At 52.7% G+C, this 22,389-nt stretch overlaps 1 protein-coding gene across 2 annotated transcripts in view; it reads right to left on the reverse strand.

Annotated features, from left to right (window-relative positions):
* The window catches only part of JAKMIP1 (janus kinase and microtubule interacting protein 1), a 102,138-nt gene that overhangs the window by 28,896 nt on the left and 50,853 nt on the right, over positions 1–22,389 (reverse strand). Inside the window, exons 3-4 of one of the 2 annotated variants that reach the window (XM_045771447.2) lie at positions 15,088–15,353; positions 9,711–10,205 (exon numbers count right to left, since the gene is read on the reverse strand). In XM_045771447.2, the coding sequence (XP_045627403.1) occupies positions 9,711–10,205; positions 15,088–15,216 (624 nt within the window). In that variant the 5' untranslated portion in view covers positions 15,217–15,353. The remainder of the gene's footprint in view (positions 1–9,710; positions 10,206–15,087; positions 15,354–22,389) is intronic. The other variant, XM_045771448.2, reaches the window with a different exon arrangement.

Below are 22,389 nucleotides of genomic sequence, written 5' to 3' on the forward strand. Positions count from 1 at the left end.
GGTGCGGCCCCTGAAGCCGCGGCAGAACGTGCCCATGGCTCCCCCTGGTGGCGACCCACCGGGAGCTCCCCGCCTGGGCCAAATGCCCTCTGACCGAGGAGAAGCACCTCCCGGCTGCAGGGAAGAATCCTTAAGGATGCTGAAGACATTGCTGCCCCCGCGGATGCCAGTCCAGAAGCAATAAGGAGTATGTTAAAGGAGTTCATTAATGCAAACCACTCACCTGCTTTCATTAATGCAACAAATACTAAGCCGGGTGCCCTCAATGGGTACTGGGAAACCTCTGAGCAAAACACCAGAGTCCCTGCCCTCAGAGCTTCTGTTCTAGAGGGGGAGGTAGCCAATACACATGATACGCAAGTCAACACTGCAGTGGATCAGAGAGCGATAATAAAGTGTGGGAGTCAGGAGGGAGGGGGTTGCAAGTTCACATGTAGGGTCCCCGCAGCATCCAGGCCACACGCTTGCTCTGCACAGGAATGGAGCTCCCACCATGCATGACACTAGCTCCTCCCACACAAAGCAGGAGCATTGCAAGCGACACACCTCTGGAATCCCGAATTCTGCACCTAGAAAAGTGCCCATTCCCCACTTACCCCAGGTAATGAGCAGAGGGTTTACACCCATCACCATGGGAAAGGTTCCTAGAAAACAGTCCCCACCGGCAGAGATGAGGTCCAGACACAAATGGACAATGCAGAATGGCTTCTAGAACAGCTAGGCTGTTTGATTTCCTTAGCCGGAGTCCTGAGGTCCCCGAGAGTCGGAGACTTGCCAAGCTCACACAGCCAAAGGCAGGCTCTCCATTTGTGGACTTTGTGTCTGGCTCCCAAGGCTAAGTTCTTAGCCACCCTACCCCCTGCCCCAGGATCCTGACAAGGCCACGAATCTCTGCTGTTGAGATTCCCCAACCTACGACACCCGAGTGGGAAGCCATTCCTGCTCCCAGCTCCTGGTCTCAGCATACGCTTTAGGGAAGGGGTGGGGCTGAAGCCGGTCCAATTTCCATGGCAGCCCCTGATTGGCTCACACCACTCACAGGCCCCGCCCCCTGACCGTAACTGGCTCGGGGTCAGATTCATGACCCAGTCAGAGCCAACAGCCTGGAGACAACACAGAGAGGACCCTCCTGCTCTCCTTACTAGGAGCCGAAAAGGAGACTTCCTCTGGGCTGTGTGTGTGTGAGGACGAGGACGGGGGTCTCGCGCAGCGGTGGCATCTCACCAGTGCAACGTGAGAGTGCAGAGGCTGAGAACGACGCAGCAAGAGGCTGAGCAGAGCCTGCCCGACCGGGACCCTGGGGGGCATGAGTGCCTCCGGAGCTGTGCCCAAAGTTCATCCCACACCTTCGGTTACAAAGGCTGACAGATGACGGTTCAAGCTGGTTCGAGGTGGAATTTCTGTCACTTGCAACCAGAAGAGCCTGCCAGGGAGTTTGGGAAAGCACACCAATGGCTGCTCCTTCCTTCTCATACACCAGTGCGAGCTCAGGACTACGTGTGTACTCACGAGACACGCTCTCTCGCAGGCTTCAGAAGACCCTCGCAGTAGATGGCATGCGCCCGTCTTACAGCCCGCTGAGGCCCGGAGCACAGCACGTGCCCAGACTCTCCTGAGCCTCAGAGCCACGATGCAAACGGAGGTCCACCTCTGCACAGCCACGCTGTCCCAACGGTCCCACATCCACCAGGACATCCGTCCCCGTGAAAACCTTCATCTGGCCAGCTCCCGACATGCCCACCAATGTGCGGGTAACTTTGTTAGCCTCACTTCGCCCCAAAGTTCAGGGAACAGAGAATGAAGCCGAGGCTGCAACCCCAGCAGTTGTTCTCTCTCTCCTCCTTGGTGCCTGTCGTCAGGGACTAGTGTTCCCCCAAAGTTCACGTCCACCCTGAAAGTCAGAAAGTGATCTTATTTGGAAACGGGGTCTCTGCAGGTGTGATGATGTAGGTGAAGGAGAGGTCACGCCCGATTAGGGTGGGCCCTGGATCCACTCCTGTGTCCCTGCAAGAGGGGGCCGGAAACAGACACACAGGGGAGGAGGAGGCCACGTGGCGGCAGAGCCTGCAATGGCGCGCCCACAAGCCAATGAACACCAAGGATTCCCAGCCACCACCGGAAGCTGGAAGGGGCAAGAAAGGACTCTTTCCTGGAAGCTGCAGGGGGAGCACGGTCCTGCTGACCCCTTGATTTCAGACTTCCAGCCCCCATAAGCATGGGAGAGTACGTTCTGGTTTTAAGCTTGCAGTAATTTGTAGGGCAGCCCTGGAAGACTAACAGAGGGCTGGCCTGGGATCTATTAGGAACTGCTGTGCACTCAGCAAAAGGACATTCCCAGTCCCCTTTGCAACTAGGTGAGGCTGAATGAGTAAGTGCTGGCCAAAGAGCTTGAAGGGGAAGTGTATGAAACTTCAGGGAAGACCTCGCCCTTCTTCATCTGCCCTCCAGCTGCCAACCTGGGATGGCGATGTGATGGCTGGCACTCAGCAGGGATGTGGAGCCATGAGGACCAGAGCCGCATCCCAAAGCCCACTCTGAGGGTAAAGCTGGGAGGTACCTGGGCCCCTCGTGAACCCTGTGGCAGCCCATTCCAGACTTTGCATATAAGAGAGAAATAAACTTCCGACTTTTAAGCCCCAGTGGACTGGGGGAGTTGTCCATTATGTGCAGCAAGGCCAAAGCCTAACTGGTCCAGGAAATGAGTCCAGAAACTCATGTCACTGCCCCATGTGGACCATAACTGCCTTTTCTTCTTGGCTTCTCTTATGAGGAATGTTAAATGTGTAAGCAGGAGTCCAAAGGCCTTCCTGCATTTCTAATCCAATCCAGCTGATGGAGAAATGAAACACAGGCCACCTTCCAAACATGTTGCCATGAGCAACAGGCCTGCCTGAGGAGTGACATTTTCCAAACTCTGGGATATGTCCCTTGATTCTTCAAGTGGCCATTTTAAGGGAAAACCACACACACACCAAGAATACCTCCATGGAGGAGACTCCTGTTTCGTGCCAAAATGGAAGCAGACACCAAATCCCTTGGTGCATTTTAAATTACGCTCAAGTGGTCGCTTAGGCAAATATGTGTTCCTCCCCCATTCTATTTACTTTAAATATAAATTTCTCCTGCAAGAGACGAACGTAGTCCCCGGGCCTCCTGTTACAGAAATGATGAGCTGGAGCTCACCTGACTCTCAGTGCCCGGGGGCAGGTACGAGATCACGCCCACTCTGTACTCGAGGCGCAGAGATGGTAAGCGACTTGATCGGGCTCACCCAGTGAGCAAGACTGGATTCGCGCCCAGAGCAGACCTTCTCCAAGGGCTTCCCTTCCCCTGATGTGGTAATGCCCCCCCCCACACACACATGAAGAGAAAAGGAGCTGGAGGTTACTTCTGAGAACTCAGTATCCATATGTGCTTCAATTTTCTATAAATTGGAAATTTCAAACCAGTGTATCTCCTCTTGCCGTTCTCGGTGCTGGGTTGGTAAAATGTGAACTGATGCTCTGCCACCAACTGGGTGACCGATCTGAGCCGGACAGCTGGACAAGGACTCCAAAAGGACACCTGGTCATTTTGCCTCCAGTCCCTGAGTCTCTTACAGGGCCTCCCACAGAGGGCCCCTCCCCCAGCCTCTACTTACACACTCCTTATGTTGGGATACTCACTATCTCCCCAGGAAGCTGACAGCTGTACTCTTTGGAGCCTTTGGAATCTCAAAATCTTTCCAGTATTGAGGGTGGGAAATGAATGAACATGTCCTCCAATGACCAAAGCTTTTTAAAAAGCAAAAAAAAAAAAAAAAAAAAAAAATGTTCCTGCCCCCAGAAGACATTCTAAGTGTTTATCATCCAAATGTCCTGCCCCTTGCCTTCCTAGCCACCTGCACCACAAGAGTCGTCACGGGCATGGTGGGATCCGGGCCAGGCCAGGACCGGGCACACAGAGGAGCTTGGTATTGTCAATGAGTAGGTGACCAGGCCAGGGCACAGGGACTCCCTGCTTTTGAAGTCCCTTTCCCCGGACCGGCTTCCTGCTCCACAAAACGAGACAGTGGGTAAAGAACCACTTTCTGTAAACAAGTCTGTGCACAGAAACCCGACACGGAGAACAGGAAAAGTCCCTGTGTCCTACCAACAGCATCCGCCACTCAGCCATCCATCCTCCCCACCCCCACAGCCACATCCCGGCCCGAATCCTTTTGCGCTCCACAGGACGCTGCAGAGGGCAGTTTTCAAACCACGCGGAGGACATCTGGTGTTGTGCCCACCCACCCGAGAGTCCATCGGGAGAAAAGATGGGATGCAAGCAAAATGCCGTCCGTCATTCTTCTGCCACCCAAGCCCTGTGAGCACACTATGATGAGGTCTGCCAGAGGCGTCCCCCAGGGCGCACGAGCCCCTTCTGCAACGTGACCTTGACCACAAGTCATCGAAGGTGGTGTACCCTTTGTAGCTGCATGCACAGGAAGTGGAATCATGCACTCCAAATTCAGGGGCAGGAACCTGGAAATGGGCAGGGGGTGTCAACCGTGCCTGTGATGCTTCTGGTTTCTGTTCATGAACTGTGTGATGGGAACATAAGGGTTCATTATCTCATCTATCCTCTTTGCCAGAAACATTTCCTTGTTGTTTTTTTTTTTTAAGAGAGGAAGAAAGTGAGAAAAGCAGAGGGAGAGGGAGAGAGAATCTCAAGCAGGCTCCACACCCAGCATGGATCCCGACGTGGGCCTTGATCTCAGGTACCTGAGATCATGACCTGAGCTGAAATCAAGAGTCAGACACTTAACTGACTGAGCCAGCCAGGCGCCCCAGAAACATTTCATAATTTTAAAACTTTGATTAAAGGGAAGAAAATAGTTTCTCAGCCTTGACAATGGCGGGTTCCACTGTATTTTCATTTACTATTTTACTGAGAATCCAAGTATCAAACATCCCCACAGCTGTTTTAAATTTACAGGGAAAATGATCACGCTGTACTCCTTTTTACCTCCAGGGTTTTCCCCTCTGCATGGAATGGTCTCCTGTCACCTGACAAACTCCTATTCATCCTTCAAAACCCCGTTCACTTCCTCTGGGAAATGACTCCTGGGTTCACTTGCTCTTCTTTGCTGCCTTTTGAGCTGACATGGTCCTATCACCGAACTGATCTCCTCACACTGTAATAACCTGTTCATGCTCCGTGGCCTGGCTGACTGTCAGCTCTCTGCTCTCTAGGCCCACATCTTATTTTTCTCTGCAGCTCTAGTGCATAGGCTAGTGCTGGAACTCAGGCAAATAAATATTCAGTGGAAGGAATAAGAACTCCATTTGCTCTAGGGCCATCCTGACAGAGCATATCATCTCGAGGAGTGCTATTTACACCCTCAATATTCCCCTCCTCCTTACTGCCAAATAGCCGTCCACTATATGAATATAGCACCCTTTACCTATTCCCCAGTTGAAGGACATGTAGGTTGCTTCCATGTTTTTACCATTACGAATAACGCTGCTGTGACCACGTTCATGTCTTTATGTAAACGTGTGCTTTCATTTCCCTTGGGTCTACCCCTGGGGGATGGAAGTGCTGGGCAGCATAAATTGTTGTTTTAAGAAACTGCCAAATCATTTTCCGAAGCGGTCCTAGCATTTGACGATCCCAACAGCAGCATCTGAGCGTTCCCACTGCTCCACACCCTCCCTAGTCTCTGTTATTGTCTGTTTTTTAAATTACAGCCATTCTAGTGGGTGCGAAGTAGTATCTGGTTATGATTTGTGTTTCCCTGATGATCCGTGAGGTTGGGCACCTTTTCATTTAAGTACGTCTTCTCTTTTCAAAGTACCCTTTCAAAACTTTGCCCATTTTAATTAATTTTCTTATGGCTTCAAAGTTGTTTTTATAATCTGAATAAAAGTTGTCCATGATACACGTATGGAAAATAGTTCCTCCCGATCTGTGCTGTGTCTTGTCTCTCGTCTATTGATGCCTCTGGGTGAACAAAATGTATTTCTTAAATGTTCAGTGTACAACCTTCTCTGAATAGTGCATTTGCACGAATAGTGTATTTGTGTCTTGTCTGAGAAATATTTACCTAACCTGAGATCATGAAAATATTGCTCTGTGATACCCTAACTGCTTCACTCACTGGTTTACTTTCTAACATCTAGAGCTATGGTCCAGCTTGAATTAATCTTTACAGATGGCACGATGTAAGGATCGCTATTCCTGTTTCAGGTTGTTTTCCTTAAAGATATCCAACAACTTCAACACTGTTTATTGAAAGACCACCCTTTCCTTATTGGACTGAGGTGTTGCTTCCTAATGCAGGGCAGAGGTCTGTTTTGGATTCTTCTGTTCCCGTGATTTATCTACATATCATTCAGCCTGTATATAACCAAGCTTATCTGAGGTTTCTAGTTTTTTTTTTTTTTAAAGATTTTATTTATTTATTTGACAGAGATAGAGACAGCCAGTGAGAGAGGGAACACAAGCAGGGGGAGTGGGAGAGGAAGAAGCAGGCTCATAGCGGAGGAGCCTGATATGGGGCTCGATCCCAGAACGCCGGGATCATGCCCTGAGCTGAAGGCAGACGCTTAACCGCTGTGCCACCCAGGCGCCCCTGAGGTTTCTAGTTTTTATTTGTCTTCAAGATTGTGACTCCAGGTCCTTTAAATTTTTATATCAAATTTAGAATCCACTTGCCAATGCTACACACACACACACACAAAAGTCTGCTGGGGTTATGATAGGGATTTTCCTGAATCTATAGATCAATTATGGAAGAACCGATATTGATACCATGAAAATGGCTTCTACCTACCCTTATTTAGGCCTCCTTTATTTTTTCTCAATAGTGTTTTGTAGTTTTCAGGGTGGAAGTCTTACACAACTTTCATTAGACTTTATTTCTAGGTCTTGGCACTCTATTATAAATGGTCTTTCTTAAAGTTCTGTTTTCTCATTATTCATTGTTAGTAGATACAAACGCTATTTTTTGCATATTTAGTTTCTGTTTAGAGACTTTGATAAATTCACTTACTAATTCCAACAGTTTGTAGAGTCTCTTGGGTTTTCTACATCACAATCATGGCATCTGCAAATAAATCCCTTCTTTGTTTTTTCATCTTTAGAATTTTTATTTCTTTTTATTGGCTTTTGTATTTGAGGTCCTAGTTGGTACAATGTTGAACAGAAGTGGTGACAGTGGACATCTTGTTCTGTCCTTGAATTTAGTGGGAAATTTTCAATATTTTATCACTATACACATTGGTAGTAAATTTTTTAATAGAACCCTTTACCAGATTCAGGAAATTCTATTCTATTCATAGTTTGCTGAGAGTTTATATTGAGAGGTTGAATTTTATGAAATGCCTTTTCTGTATCTATTAAGATGATCATATGAGTTTTTTTCCTTTATTCTATTACTAGTTGAATTATACTCATTGATTTTTGAATATTAAACCAATCTTTGTATTCCTAGAATAAATCCAACTTGGTTATAGCTTATTAGCCCTCCTACATATTGCTGGATTTTATTTGTTAATATTTTATTTAGTATTCTTGTGTCTATGTTTATAAAGGATAATTTACATCTTTTTCTTTTCTTGTAGTATCATTGGTTTTGGGATCAGAGTCATGCTGGCTTCATAAAATGAATTAGAATGTGTTCCCAATTTCTCTTTCCTAGAAGAGTCTGTGTAAAAGTTGTTTTATTTCTTCCTTAAAAACTTAGAAGAATTTACCTGTGAAGCCTCTGGGCTTGGGCTTTTCATTGTGGGAAAACTATTAATTACAGATTTAATTTCTTGAACAGCCATAGGACTACTCACATTTTCTATTTCTTATAGTGTCACTTTGGTTACGTTGTACTTGCTCAAGGAATCTGCCCATTTCATCCAAGTTTCTACTTGGATATGCAGTTCATAAAGTACTCGTACTGTCTCTTTAATTTCTGTAGGGGCTGTGGTAGTGCCCCTTTTACAGTCTGTATACTGGGGACTCGTCTCTTTGTCCCTTCATCAGTATTCCTCAGCGCTTATCAGTTGACCTACTTTAATTAACTTTTGATGTGTTGATTTTCTTTACCAGTTTATTTCAGTGATTCCTGCTCTTTAAGGACCTTCATTCTACTTTCTCAGAGATTAATTTGCTGTTCTTTTCCTTTCTTCTCGAGATGGAAGCTTAGATGTTTGATTTTCACTGTTTCTTCCTTTTTTCCTAAAATCTGTTTTACTGTAAAGAGTGCAATTTTTGAAAGAGAGTGTGTATGTCCCCTTCAAAAGAATTGTATCTGCAGCTGCTAAAATGTTGTATTCTGTCAGTGTAGCTCCAGTCGGTTCACTGTACTGTTTAAATCTTGCGTATCTTCGTTCTTCTATTATCTATATGTTCTATCACTTGCTGAGACAGAGTGCTATTCTCCAGCTATAACTGTGGATTTGTTTCTCCTTTTACTTTTGGTGTTTTTCTTTTGCATGTTTTGAAGTTTTGTTATTAAGTGCTAGTAAGAATTGACCCCTTTATTATTAAGAATTTCCCTACTTTTCTTTAGTTTTACTCCTTGCCTTAAGATCTTTGATGTGAATACAGACAGACCAGCTTTCTTTTCTTAGTGTTTGGATATATTTCCATCCTTATAATTATCAGTCTAACCGTGTCCTCACAATCAAGATGTGCCTCTTGTAAATATCACTGTTGTTGCCTCTAGTCTGAGAAGCTTAGCTTACTTGCCTTTTTAACTTTCTGCAGTGCACAGGTTCAAAGTCCAACAGTCCTCCTGAGGGGCAGACTGGTGGGGTGCCTGTTGCAGCCCCTGCATCTGGTCAGCCTTTTTTCCTAAGTATGGTATGGCTCTGGAAGATTGCACTCTGCCATTCTGCCCAGCCACACTGGCCTCCTGCATCACCCCAGAACTCAGTGAATATTTCAGGGTGCAAATTGGCCCCATATGTGGGATCCTCTACTTTCCTATCTTTCATGCTGACCCTGAGAGATGGCAAAAAAAAAACAAAACAAAACACAAAACCCTGCTCATCTCTCTCAGCCCGGGTGGAGTCACTGTACTGGGGGAAGCCCAATCCCCAGCACACAGCCAGGATGAGCAAATGCCCCCAGGGAAGAAAGTAGCTGGTAACTGTCAGCTCACCTGGTCAGACGCTCTCTCCTCCCTTTGAAATTTTAGCTCTTCTAGACCTCAGAACTTCCACAGCACTCCAGTCTTTAAAAATATGATTGTTTGCAATTTATGGTTTTCCCCAGTTGTTGCAGCAGAATGGCTGGACTGTCCCTATGTACTCATCCCACCCGGAGGTATAAATGTGCTTGGGTTTATTAATTAAATGAATAAATAAATGCCCAGCACTTCAATAAGCTTCCACAGTCCTTGCTTCCAATAACCCTGGCCCTTATCTATTAACCTCATTTTACAGCTGAGAAACTTGTGCTTCTGAGCTGTTCCATTAAGTACCAAGGATCCCATACCTAGCAAGAAGAGTTCTAACTCCCCAAAGCCTCTTTACCACCACTAGGACGGGCGGGGGCTTTGCTAGAAGCCCAGCGCCTAGAACCATGTCTGTTGCGCAGTGGGTCCTCAAAACTGCGTTTACTGCACACCTATGGGAAAGAAAGGCTGCATGCAAGTGGGGAGGAAAGAATGTATGAAGGAAAGGATCCACAGGGGCGGGAAGAAAAGGGTGCATGCACGCCAGCTGGGAAGGGGCGCAGGCAGCACGTACCAGCCTGCGGATGTCCCGCTCGCATTCGCGCTTGATGCGGTGCACCTCGTCCTGGTGCGCCTGGTAGGCAGCGCGCAGGTCCGCCGCCTTGGTCTTGTCCGCCTGCATGCAGTTGCTGAGCGCCTCCTCCGCCTGCTTGCGCGCAGCCTTGAGCTCCAGGATTTCCTGCTGCAGCCGCAGGCGTTCGCCATCAAAGGTCCTGCGCGCCTCTTCGCGTGCCTCGGCCAGCAGCGCCGTCTTGACCTTGTCGGCCGCACCGTCCCGGAGCACGTTGAGCGTGGCCTGCAGCCGCTGCAGCTCGCCCTCCTTGATCTTGGCCGTTCGCGCCGCCTCCTGCTCATGCTGCCGGATAAGCACCTCGCGCAGTGCCTGCAGCTCCTTGGTCTTCTCCTCGTGCAGCTTGGCCCTGAGCTCCGAGATGTAGGCCGTGTGCCGCCGCTGCTCCTGCTCGCGCTCCAGCTTGGCCTCCTGCAGCCGCTCGCGCAGTTTGCCCACCTGCGCCCGAGCCACAGGAGAGGTGGTCAGGGTCGGAGCTGGGGGAGCCGGCCAGACCCAGCCACCATCTACCCATGCCACTTTGTGTCGGAGGGCCCCCGAGACCCTCCCCGGGTCCCCGCACCCCAGTTCCCCTTCCTGCCACCCCCACGGTCCAGACCTTCATCGGCCCCAGCTATTTTCCTTCCTTCTATATTTCCTACTATTTTCTTGAGAATTTTTCTAGAGGTGGAAAAACATCTGAAGATGCTGGAGAGGACAGTCAAGCCTTTGCCATCTCTTCCCGTTGGAAGATTCACAAGAGAGGACAATTTATCCGTCACAAAACACAAGACACATAGGCAGAAATCATCTCTCACCAAAGAGGAAGATATTTTACTCCTTTCCAGTGCCTATGCACCAGATTTGGACTTATGGAGAATGGAGAAGATGGAGGCAGAGAGGGGCAGGCAGGGAGCAAACACTCTCACTGAGCTGCCACCCCCCCGCCAGGCTGGGAGCTCCCACAGTTCCCCCACTTGAACTCCTAGGAGCCTCAGGACGGAGGTAACTGTTTGGCTGGAGGGCAGCAGCAGCTCAGAGATGCTTCAGCGACCGGCCTGGGGGGAGGAGCCACCAGGGGACAGTATGGCCTCCTAGAAAGGACAGTGCCAGAAGCATTCCGTCCCTTGCCGGGGCAATCATGCTAAGTATTTAAAGTTCTGACTCCTTGGCATTCAATCCATTAGGAAAAGACTCCCAGTTCCAGCCCTAGGAGAGGTAGACCCAGGACTGACAGGTCCCCCGTTTTATTTCTGTGGTTGAGAATATTCGATACAAGATGCTGATCTTGTGTCTTTGCCTGGGCTGCTTTTGCTTCTTTCTCTGCTGTTGTAAGTAAGGGTTGATCGATGCCTAGGGACATGGTAAAACTCCTCACCTGAAATTAACTTCAACATGTCGGTGTGTGGTCTGGGGAAACTGATGCCACCTCCCACGGAAGCAGCTTGTCCTCTGCGAGATACAATTGGTTTCTGTTCTTTGGAGGCCGGTGTGATTTAGAAAGCTAATGGATTGGAAAGGGTTCCTGCTAAGTGTGTGTTTTGTGTGATCCTTGAAAAGGTCAAATAAAGCATTTTGGAGTGTTTTAAGAAAATACTCCCTTGGCACATTTTACAAGTAATGTTTAAAATTTTGCTGATTAGATGAATACACTCAGGCGGGGTTGGCAGCCTGGCATTTGCGGAGCCCGGCTCTGGGGCCAGGTGCCTGGGGGTGAGGCTGGCTCTGTTCCCTGGTTATTGCTGACAGGGATCCGAGTCAGAAGGAGGGGGCTGGTCACATCCCCAGCCTACACTGACGTGGGATACTGAGCTTCAAGACGGTTTATGTCACATGTCAACTTGGCAAGGCCATGGGATCAGGTCATTTGGCCAAACACCAATGCGGATGTTGCTGTGAAGGTATTTTTTAAAGATGTGATTCACATTTAAGTCAGCAGACCTTGCGTAAAGGGGCTGAACCTTCATAATGTGGGTTGGCCTCGCCCAATCAGTTGATGGCCTCAAAAGAAAAGGCTGAACTCCCAGATGAGAAAGGAATTCACCCTCCAGACTGCTTCAGGCTCATGACTGCAACATCAACTCTTGCTGAAATCTCCAGCTGCCTGCTCTGCAAAGTTCAGACTTGTCAGCCTCCATAATCATGTGAGCCAACTTCTTAAAAAAATATGTCTCCCTTTCCCTACACACACACACACACACACACACACACACACACACACACACATTTCCTACTGGTTCCATGCCTCTCTGAAGAACCCTGACTATACACTCTGAAACAGGACATCAGCAGCTGCCCGTGAGGACTCGGGTGGAGGAAAGCCAAAGGCGGATGAGTGGAAAAAGGGGAGTTGCTCACAGGTGGAGAAGGAGGAAGGAACGTGGAGGGGAGCAGAGATGTGTGCAGGGCAGCCTGGGAGAGGTCGGGCCTGCTGAGACAGCCAGGCCATGCTGGTGTGTAGGGCAGGGATGCCGACAGAAGACAGGGTCAAGGGAAGAAGCCCCGCTGGGTCCCACTGGCTCTGCCCTGAGGAGCCGACGGCTGAGCGCGGGGGCCACGACCCAAGTCTAGCAGAGGAAGGCTGGGTTGGCCCGCTCTGTACAGAGCACCTGCTCCTTACTCCATTGAGCTAAGTAAGTCTAAAAAGCTGCCAGCACTTTACCTGCCAGATGCCTCCAAGCTCTTCCCCAAGTCCAGGGGCAGAGCAGCAGAGAGGGGCCCGCGCCAGCTGCTCCTTACACAGGGCTCCAGATGAGGCCAGAGCGAAATGACTGGGAGGGACCACACGGTGGTGGAGGTGGGGAGGGTGGCTGGTGCCACCTGCCGCTCCGGCTGCAACAGGGAAGTCAGCCTCCCCGTCCGCTGCCATCCCACTCCTCCTCCCATCTGTCAGCACTGGCTCCCCATTGCCAGGCCTGGCTCCTTCTCCCACTCCCTGCCACCACCCTGGTCCTCCCACCACACTGTGGCAGCCGCCTCCAACCAATCACGCCCCAGCTCTGCCCCTGCCCACCCCAGACCTGGGCCTCGGCAAGTCAGGGACTCCTGGGTGTTGCTGGACCCTTGGGACTGTGTAAGCGCCACTCCCTTGCTCGCTAGCCAGCAAAAGCCTTAGGAGCCGACTCCAAACGGCCTCTGCGAAGCCTTCCCGGGCTCTCTTGCCCCTGCGCTGTGTCCTAACACTTCCCGTACAACACGGAGCGATGGTACGGGGGCTTGCTGAATGAACTTATCGACAGATACACTCAGCACTTTCCCTCGTCCTACGGTGCTCAACAGGGATCCTCTGGGACAACGACAACACTTTAACTGTGACATCAACAATAATTTTATGAGATCATATAAAAATATTGTGTAAATGCAACTGTAAAGTTGCTATTTATGTTTTCCTTACCAGCCCATAAGCACATTGCTGAATTCTGAGAACAGAAGCTCCCCCAGCAGCAACACGGGGAAAGCCCTCCCGAGGGGCCATGGGGGCAGCTGGGATGAGAAATCAGGCAGCCAGGACGTGCCCCGCAGGCAGGTGGCCTGGGGACCCAGGGGCACAGTCCCCACAGGCCTGGCTCCGAACCCAGTGCCATTACCTACACCTGTGCTAACCTGCTGTTATGGGCAGGGGTGTGTCCCCAAAATTCCCAGCGGAGGTCCTAAACTGCAGGACCTCAGAACGTGACATTAAGTCAAATGAGGTCATCTGCGTGGGTCCTGGTCCATTATGACTGGTGTCCTTAAAAGAAGAGATCAGGACACGGACACACATGGAGACAGCCATGAGAGGACATGGGGAGAAGATGGCCATCTGCATGCCCGGGAGGGAGGCCCCAGGAGAGACCAACCTGCCCATACCTTCAGCCACCACTTCCAATCTCCGGAATAAATTTCTTGCTGTGTAAGCCATGACGTCCCTGGTGTTTTGTGATGGTGGCCCGGCGACCTAGTTCACCTGGGCAAGTCACCTCTCCTCTCTGACCCTCAGTTTGCTCACCTATCAACTGGAGAAAGCCACCCCTGACCTCGCAGGTCACTGCCAGGGTCGGGAGGCCGTCTAAGGCACCTGGCGTGACCTGCATAGTAGACACATAACAAACGTCAGCCAAGTGCCGAGGGACTGTGTGTGCCAGGCAGCAAGCATGTGTGACCGTCTCATTCTTCAAACGACTCAGGGAGGCAGGCACATCAGAGGACCCATGTAACAAGCGGGAAAATTGAGGCATGGGGCGGTCACATGGTCTGCCCCGAGACCTCAAGGGGAGTTAGGCGGTGGATGGGGGACGGAGCCCTGGCAGACTGACCTTGACTGTGTGACCAGCAGGTGAGTCCCACCTGAGCTGCACAAAGTGTGGACAGGGTGACTGCCCCAGCCCTGGAGGCCTGAGTGTCTGGGGATGGGTGGGGGCACATGTGTCCCCAAGCTCCAGCAGCCCGCCCTTCATCCCCCCAGGTCCTGGACTCTGCCTCTGCTCTCCACGGTGCTGTCCTGAGCCGGGAGCTGAGTCAGGCCCTAGGCCCCAGCCCCGCTCCCCACTTGGGAGCTGGACCCCATCAGGCCCCCCGCTGCCACCCAGTCCGGGCGCTCAACAAGACGGGACGCCTACGACAATTCCCCAGCAGTCCCTCCCAGGGCTCCTGGCGCTGCAGGCAGGGCTGGAGGGCCCACCACCTTAGGGCCTCGGTGTAACCTCCCCCACCCTGCCCAGAACAGGTCAGACCCCAGCCACTCAGGCTGCTGGGCAGCAAGCTCCACCCCCCTTCCCTTCTCCCACGGACACCACAGAGCCCCAGCCTGCTTGGCCTTGAAGCCACCCAAGTGACACCACCGATGGGCTTTCTGTTGAATCCGTGACATCGGATCTCTAGGACTTTACTGGCTGGTTATTATTCTTCCAGGCCGCCCATCCCAGCTGCACCTGAACTGGGCGCCTACAGTCTGCCTGGCGCCCAAGCTGGCACTGCTGTGACCAGCCCCAAGCTCGTTCTCGCCCCACGAGAGCTCAACAACCCCGTCCCAGAGCCTGACTCTGCTGGAAGCTCTTTGGTACCCTCGCCTCCTAACCCCCCCACAGGCCCATCGGGGGGCCCTATTATGACCCCATCTTGCAGGCGAGGGAGTTGTGGCACGGACAGTGACCTCGCTGATCCAAGGTCACAGTGAGAAGGGAGGGGGCCAGGACTGGAACCCACGTGGTACCACCACTGATGTTATACCCATTTTACCAAGGGGCAAGCTGAGGCTCAGAGGTCGAGTACCCATCCCCAAGCCCAGCCTGGGATGGCCCCCACCAGCGAACTCGCAGCGCCCCCTCCTCCATGGAGCCCCGGGGGCCCGCACCCCTCCCACCTTGCTCTTTTCCTGCTGGAACTCGATCTGAATGCTCGTCAACTTGGCCCGCAGCTCCTCGTTAGCCATTTGCACGGCGTCAGGCTCCATCTCGGGCCTCTCGCCCTTGTTCCGGCTCTTCTTAGACATGCTGCCTCTTGGGTTGAGACGCTGCGATCCCGCGGTTCACACCCACCAGCCAGCAGGCGCCACGCCGGGCTTCGCCGTGCTAACCAGTTGTACCGGGTTCAGCTCGTCCGCCACGTAAACCACCATCACTTGGGACCCTGGGGAGGAGGGAGGCCGGGTTAGCAGAGAGAGAGAGAGAGAGGCCGCGTCCTGGCCTGAGCACCCAGACACAACGGCAGCCAGCATTGGCTGCAGCCTCCCTGCCAGGGCCGGGCACCAGCTCATCCCACGGAGGCCCCGCCGCCGTTCACGACACCGACCCAGCGCGTCTCCCCACGGCTGCCACACAACCTCTTGGAAGCAGAAGCTCGGTGAGGTGGAGGGTCCTGGGCCCACCCCGGAGAGTCTGATTTGCATTTCTCATGAGCGCCCAGGTGGTGCTCCCGGGCGACCACACCTTGCGCAGTCCTGCTGCACCTCTGTCCTTCTCAGAGGGGACCCTCCCCCCGCCCCCCTCCCCCCCCCCCCCCCGCAGCAACCTGCAGACCGCCAGCTGCAGCCGTCAGTGAGCACCGGTTACCACGGGGGCTCCTTTCAAAAGGCAGGTCACCAGGAGCCCAGAGCTCAGAGGACGAGGTGAGGTGCACGGTGTGACCGAGGAATCCCGGTGCTCCATCCGCACTCCCTCGTGACTCTGGAGGAGGAGCTGCGGATTGCACTGTGAAAAACGGCCTTTTAGACTTCATAAAGGTCGGTGGTCCCCCCTCCCCATCCCCCAGACTAGCACAGCACTGGTCACCCTGAGCCACGAGCTTTGAACCCAGCGGAGGCACCTGTGGTCCCTCCAGGCCTCTGTGCCTGCCTGGTCAGGCCTGAGCTTGACGGGGGCATCGTGATGCGCTAATGGCCCCACCAGCACTCGCGATCCCCCTGGGGAGGCCTAGGCCTTCAGTCTGGTAGGGCTGCCTTCACAGCCCCCATGGTGGCAAAGCCCAGGCCCCTAAAATAAGGCCTGGAGTGACGGCTAGTACACTGCGTCCTGGCTGCGACACCTAGGCCACCTTTCACTAATCCGCACAGCTGCCCTATGACGTAGGTGATGGTGCCGTGTCACGGATGAGCAACCGAGGCACAGAGAGGCCGAGTGCTAGTAAGAGTCACACAGCCAAGATGAGGCAACAGCGTTTACCCGGTCAAGCTCCATGGCTGGACTGGACATGGGGAATCCAAACCCAGACTCCCAGCCCCGAGCCCCAGGCTCACCTGACCACACGCTGCCCAGCCTCTGATAGCACGTCCAGGTCCCTGGGCCCCTTCTCTGCTTCTTGCTCTTTTCCACATGAGAAACCATGTTACCTATGCCAGGATGTGAGCTCCAAGCAAGGAGAGCCTGGGTCTGTTTTGTTCTCTGTGCTTGGACTCAGAGCTTAGCATGTGGGAGAACTCTAGAAGCTTCTGTTGAATGAGCAAACGAATGAATGAGTAAAGCACCCATCATGTGTCAAGTCCTGTGATGGCTGGGAGTGTATAGTCCTCGCAGCACCTGGAGAGGCAGGTACAGATATCAGGCCCATCTTAGAGAGGAGAAAAACTCCAGGCACAGAGAGGTTTAGTAAGCTACCTAAGGCCACAGAGTGATTCAGTGGTGGCCCTGGGATTAGATGGTCTTGGGAGAGAAAGCACAGTGAGAAGAGAACATTCCAGCATGGAGGAACGCCAGGCTTTGGGCGTGGAACAGAAGACATGAAATCAGCAAGGAAGGCCGTACACGAGCAGCCTGGAGATAGAAGGACAAGGAGGACCCAGCAGGCTCAGGGAAGAAGGGGTTCTGGGAGGTGGTCAAGATGACGATGAGGATGGGAAACTGGCCACCAGATTCTGGACTACGGGGTCAGTGGCCTCAGCAGGAGCTGCTTTGTGCGGTGGGAGGCAGGCAGGCAGGCAGGGAGCTGGGGTGGGGTCTCACGGATGCCGGCACTTCCAGCAAATGGCAGGCGTTCAACGTCTGTGAGCTGAGGTCCAGCGTGCCTGGGGGCACTGGGATGTCTGTGCAAACTAGGCGTTGGGGGAGGCGGAGGTGGAAGCCCGTGATACCCCTCTCGAACGGGAGGGAGCCGTGTTTCTCAACACGCCACGCGGGATTATTCAGGGGTAATCAGCATCCCCACTGATTGATTCCAGAAAGGTACACGGTGTCTTCAGATAAGCACGAACTCCATTTGCTCTGATGTGACTTATGAAATGTAATCCATAACTCATTCCTCGCTGCTCTGACCTGCCTGCCTCTACCAGCATGGCGGCACTCAGAAGGGGCCCCGCCCCGAAGAGAGAGCAGGGAGCACTCTCAGATCCAGCCCGCAGAATGGGGGAGACTTCTGTCCCGTTGGTTCCATCCTGTGGCCCAACGACACCACTTCTAGGAACGCACCGTGAGGACTCACCCGATACGGCCGCTCCGTACACAGGTGTTCTTCCCAGCAACCCAGTGCTCAGCCAAAGGGACGGTTAAGTTGTGACACCAAAGTTGTGACACAGAGCCGCACGGAGGAAGGTGAATGTCACAGTCAAAGAACAGATACAATTTGAGATCTCGGTTTTCAGAAAGACTTATTCGCTGTTTGCATTTGGTCACAAATATTTTTTGAGCACCTGCTGGGCGCCAGGCCCTGGGGACACAGCGGTGAGGACCAGACAGCCAGGCCTCCCAAACGTTAGCAGTGACAGCCCGAGTGACAAGTGATATTTACCTTCTTCTCTATACTCTTCCTGGTAAATCAGATTTTCTATTTCTATTTCTGCTTTACAGGAAAAAAAAAAAAGAAAAGATGATGCCATTTTCTCAAAGGAATGCAAGTTTCAGAAAACCATCTGGGTCTAGCTGGGAAAAGACAAGAACGAAGCTGAAGAAAAAGCACGTGGGCCCTGAGGGGAGATGACACGGGCCATGTGTCCCCCGGGACAGAGCTGACCATTCTGTTCTGTAGGGCGGCCTCGTCCCCCAGAAAAGGGCTGTCCTTCACAGTAAGTGTGTCCTCTCGGCTCGCGTCTTGCTGACTGGATGGTTCTGGGAAAGTCACGGAACTTCTCTATGTCTCAGTTTTCCCATCTGTTTAATGGGACCCAAGGCCCTGACCTCACAGGGAGGTGCGGGGATTGCTGGGATCCATACCCACGCTCAGCAAGGCGCTCAGCCCAGGGAAGACACTCAGCAAACAAAACGGAGCTGAATTTATTAGGAGGAGCAAGGCCGGCCTCCCAGTAACCTCCACGAAGATCACACAACAGTTGCTAAGACTAGGCACCGTTGCAAGGGGCCAAATCAATGAGTGGCCCATCTGGTGTCACACTGTCCCAGCTCCTCAGCGGCCCTAGAACAGCCTGAAGGCCCATTCCTGCCCCGGCAGCCCCTCCCAGGGTCACTGAAGATGCCAGGGAGGAAGGGGAAGCAGGCGAGGTGCCTGGGCCTCAGGGAGGTCAAGCGCCCACCCGAGGCGGCACAGCACGCGGGATGCAGGTCGTGAAATGGGTCCACTCCTCAATGAGGCCCTGGGACAGCAAGCCCAGGGGGAGAGGAGACCCAGCCCGTGGGGAGCCAGCACACCAGGGGCGTCTGGGGGACCACGAGAACAGTGGCCGGCACAGTCGCAGGGCCAGGCCGAGACTCCAACTGTTCTCAGACCCCTTGGCCAGCTGGACCCCAAGGCCTCCTAGTTTCCCAGCCCGGCTTTCGAGGTCCCAAGAGCAGAAGGGCTGAAGGGCAGAGACAGATGGCAGGGGGACATCCCAGACACCCAGAAGGGAGCCATGCCTGGGGACACATGGCCCACAGAAGCCCCTGGAAAGGCACGTTCACCCCATCACGTCAGCAGAGACTTGGCACGCACTCTGCACCTGACAGATGAGGCAACGGAGATCGGCGTCTGCACCCACACAGCTGGGACTCTCCCGCTTCGAAGCCGCGGAAGGCTCGGGCTGCCTTCGAAGAAAGCCGGCCCACGACGGGTGCAGGCCCCGCAGGGTCTAACTCACACCACCATCCCAGCCCCGCCGCCTGCCACCCGCTGCACACTCCATGCCCCGCACGCTCCCCAGCACGCTCCCCTGCAGGCCCCAGTGTGGGCCATAGTTCTCCCGCCCCCTTTCGTGGCCACTCCCGTCTCACCTCCTCCAGGAAGCCTCCCCTAACGAGCCCATGGTCAGGCACCTCCTCTGAGCTCCCAGGGTGGCCGAGGGCTGCCCTGTGTGTTTGCTCGTCTGTCAGCCCCTCTGAGGGCGGGATCTTGACTTCCGTCTTCGTAAGTCCTCACCGCATGCTCAGCCCAAACGCCCAGCTCTGTGTTTCCAGGATGAATACATTCCAGCGAGCAAAGACCAACACTCACTCTCAACATTTGCCAGGCCAGGGCCTCAGTAAATGTGGAGATGGGAGGACACAGGAGGAGACAATACCCAAAGCTATGAGCTAAGTCAAACTCGGGGCTCTCGGCGGGCCCCATGCTGCTGGCTCCCTTGCCAGGAACACACCCATGGCTGGTCCGGCCCGAGGCTCAGGGTGCCACTTGGTGTCGCTACCATCGGCCCCGTAGCCACTGACCTCCACGAGGGCCTCAGCCATGGGAGCAACAGCAGGTCATTCTCCAACCTGAGATAAGCTCAGTGCCCACTCCGTGCCAGGGCCTTTCCACTCCAAGCTCATGACAGCCTTACCGAGCAGATGGCACAGCCCGGTACCGACAGAGGAACCCCGCGGAGGCTCAGCAAACATCCGCCCAAAGCCAGTGCACGCCACACGGTAGGTAAATCTCCAGTCCCTCACTCGGAGCCCATTATCTCGTGCTTTACATACAATGCTAGCAAGCTACCCATCTGTTCTGGCCCAGAGCAGAAGGGATACGGGAAACTGGGAGACAATGTTTCGCAAAAGGCAAACATAGATAGGAAGTGAAAAGAGAGCAGATTTTCCACCCCACCCGCACAAAAAAAATAAGGGTAAAATAATTCCTTTAATACTTAAAAGAAAAGGCCTGAGAGGCCTAGATATTAACTTTTTTAGGCAATGTCATTCTCTACTTACAACAAATTACTAAGGCACTTACAGTCCAAACTCTTTCTATATTGGTGCAAAGTAGTCAGTGGAGGTTAAAAAAAAAAAAAAAAAACACTTCCATAAAACAGAAAAAATGAAGTCGCATGAGTTAGGTTTTCCTAATACCTACTGTGGTTCAGGGGTAAAGGGCTGTAGAAAGAACCCAGAACGAGGAGCGGAGGCTCAGTCCCTCGACCCAGCCCTGCCACCGACCTGTGCGTGGCCAGGTCCCAGCTGTCCCAGCAAAGTGCCAGCAAAGTGCCAGCCCGGAGCAGGCGCCCAAAACTTCAGGACCCCTCCTTGGACGTTCCGTTGGATGTGAAAGCGTCATATGCTCCTTTCACGCCCACCCTCACGGTTCAGTTACAGAGTCCAGGTAGAAGGACACAAGAGATCCTTCAAGAGACACAGGTTTCCTGAGTCCTTGGTAAAAACATCCCCCATTCCATGAAGCCAAGTATAACCACATAAGGACTGGCATGAGCGTGGACAGAGATGGGGGCTCCGGACGGTGGGCTCAGCTCACTTGCTAGCTGGCCCCTCCCCCTGCCAGCTGGGCTTCCTTGGTGTTTTTTTTTGTTTTTTTTTTTAAAGATTCTATTTATTTATTTGACAGAGAGAGAGGCAGCCAGCGAGAGAGGGAAAACAAGCCGGGGGAGTGGGAGAGGAAGAAGCAGGCTCCCAGCAGAGCAGGGAGCCCAACGTGGGGCTCGATCCCAGGACCCTGGGATCACACCCTGAGCCGAAGGCAGACGCTTAATGACTGAGCCATCCAGGCACCCCCTCCCTTGGTGTTTAAACATGGCTGCAGCACAAAGATAGGACACTGAGCATCAAGGACCTTGGGTCCTGCTCTTGGGTAGACAGAGACGTGAGCAGAGGAGCTCAGCTGATTGAATGCATACAGCTCGAGTTTATTGCCCATGTCTGACCCACAGGCACCACACATGGTGTGGCACCACAATACTGAGCAGGCCACACCCTGCCCTGCCCCTATGATAATCACGGCCTCTCCTGCCCAAAGCCCCCTCCTTGCAGACCTCTGCCTGTCTGCTCCTTTCAACATCTCCACACATACGTCAGGAGGAACCCACCTCTATATCCTAAATACAGCCACAGAAGGGCACAATGATACTCCTCCATTGGCCACCACGCCTCCATCTCTAGTCAGACACCCCTTCCTTTTGCGGGCAGCCTCCCTGGCCACTGTCACTTGTCATCCTCACCCCAGTCACAGAACAAGCATGGTCGTGTCTGAAGCTCAGGGCCAGGTGGAGGGCTGCAGCTGACTCAGCAACAGCTGGACACTGTGAGGACACTGCCTTCATCGGGAATCTTTGGACGACCTCTGTCACCTGGCCCTAGCATGTCCATCTTGATATGTTCCAAAGGAGCAAAGTGCAGCCAAGTTCAGGGAAAGGAGGCCTTTCCAAACAACAGACCTCGCAGCCAACAATGCACGGAGCTTGGGTCTGAACTCACGATACCACCCCCCCCCAAAAAAAAAAAACAGAGTAACCTCCAATCAGGGTAACACTGTGCGGTCACCTAACCTGCAGCCACTTTAGCGAAGCCCTGCCCAATGTGAAGGGGGCGGGGCATACACAGGACGAAGGAACCGAGGGGGCAAGAAAGGGAAGACGGGAGGAAAGGGTGGAGGGAAAGAGGGAAGGAGGGAGGGAGAACACAGAAGGAATGGAATCCAACTTCCAGTTTCTGGTCTGGCATATAAGGAGCTTGGAAGTCATCACTCCCATCCGCACAACAGGGAGAAAGCTGAAGAAACTGAAAATCAGTAACTTTTCTTATATTCATCTGAGAACTGAGATCACACGGCAAAATTTGGAAAGGCAGACAGATGGATGCTGAGAATAACAACCCTACCAGAGCAGAAACCTCCATGGGAATCAGTTTAGCTGCTTTTACCAAATACCTCCTGTCCAGCTTTCAACAACAACAACAGAATTACAAGGCACACAAATCGCAGTTTGAAGACACAGAGCCAGGCTAAGATATGGCAGTGATGCTGGAATGATCAGACCAGGGCTTTAAAATAACAATGATTAACACGCTAAGGGCTCTGCTGGAAAAAGGAGACAATATGCAAG

Source organism: Ursus americanus, chromosome 8, assembly GCF_024610735.1.
Source record: "Ursus americanus isolate L20-20 chromosome 8, mUrsAme1.1.p, whole genome shotgun sequence".
NCBI lineage: Eukaryota > Metazoa > Chordata > Mammalia > Carnivora > Ursidae > Ursus > Ursus americanus.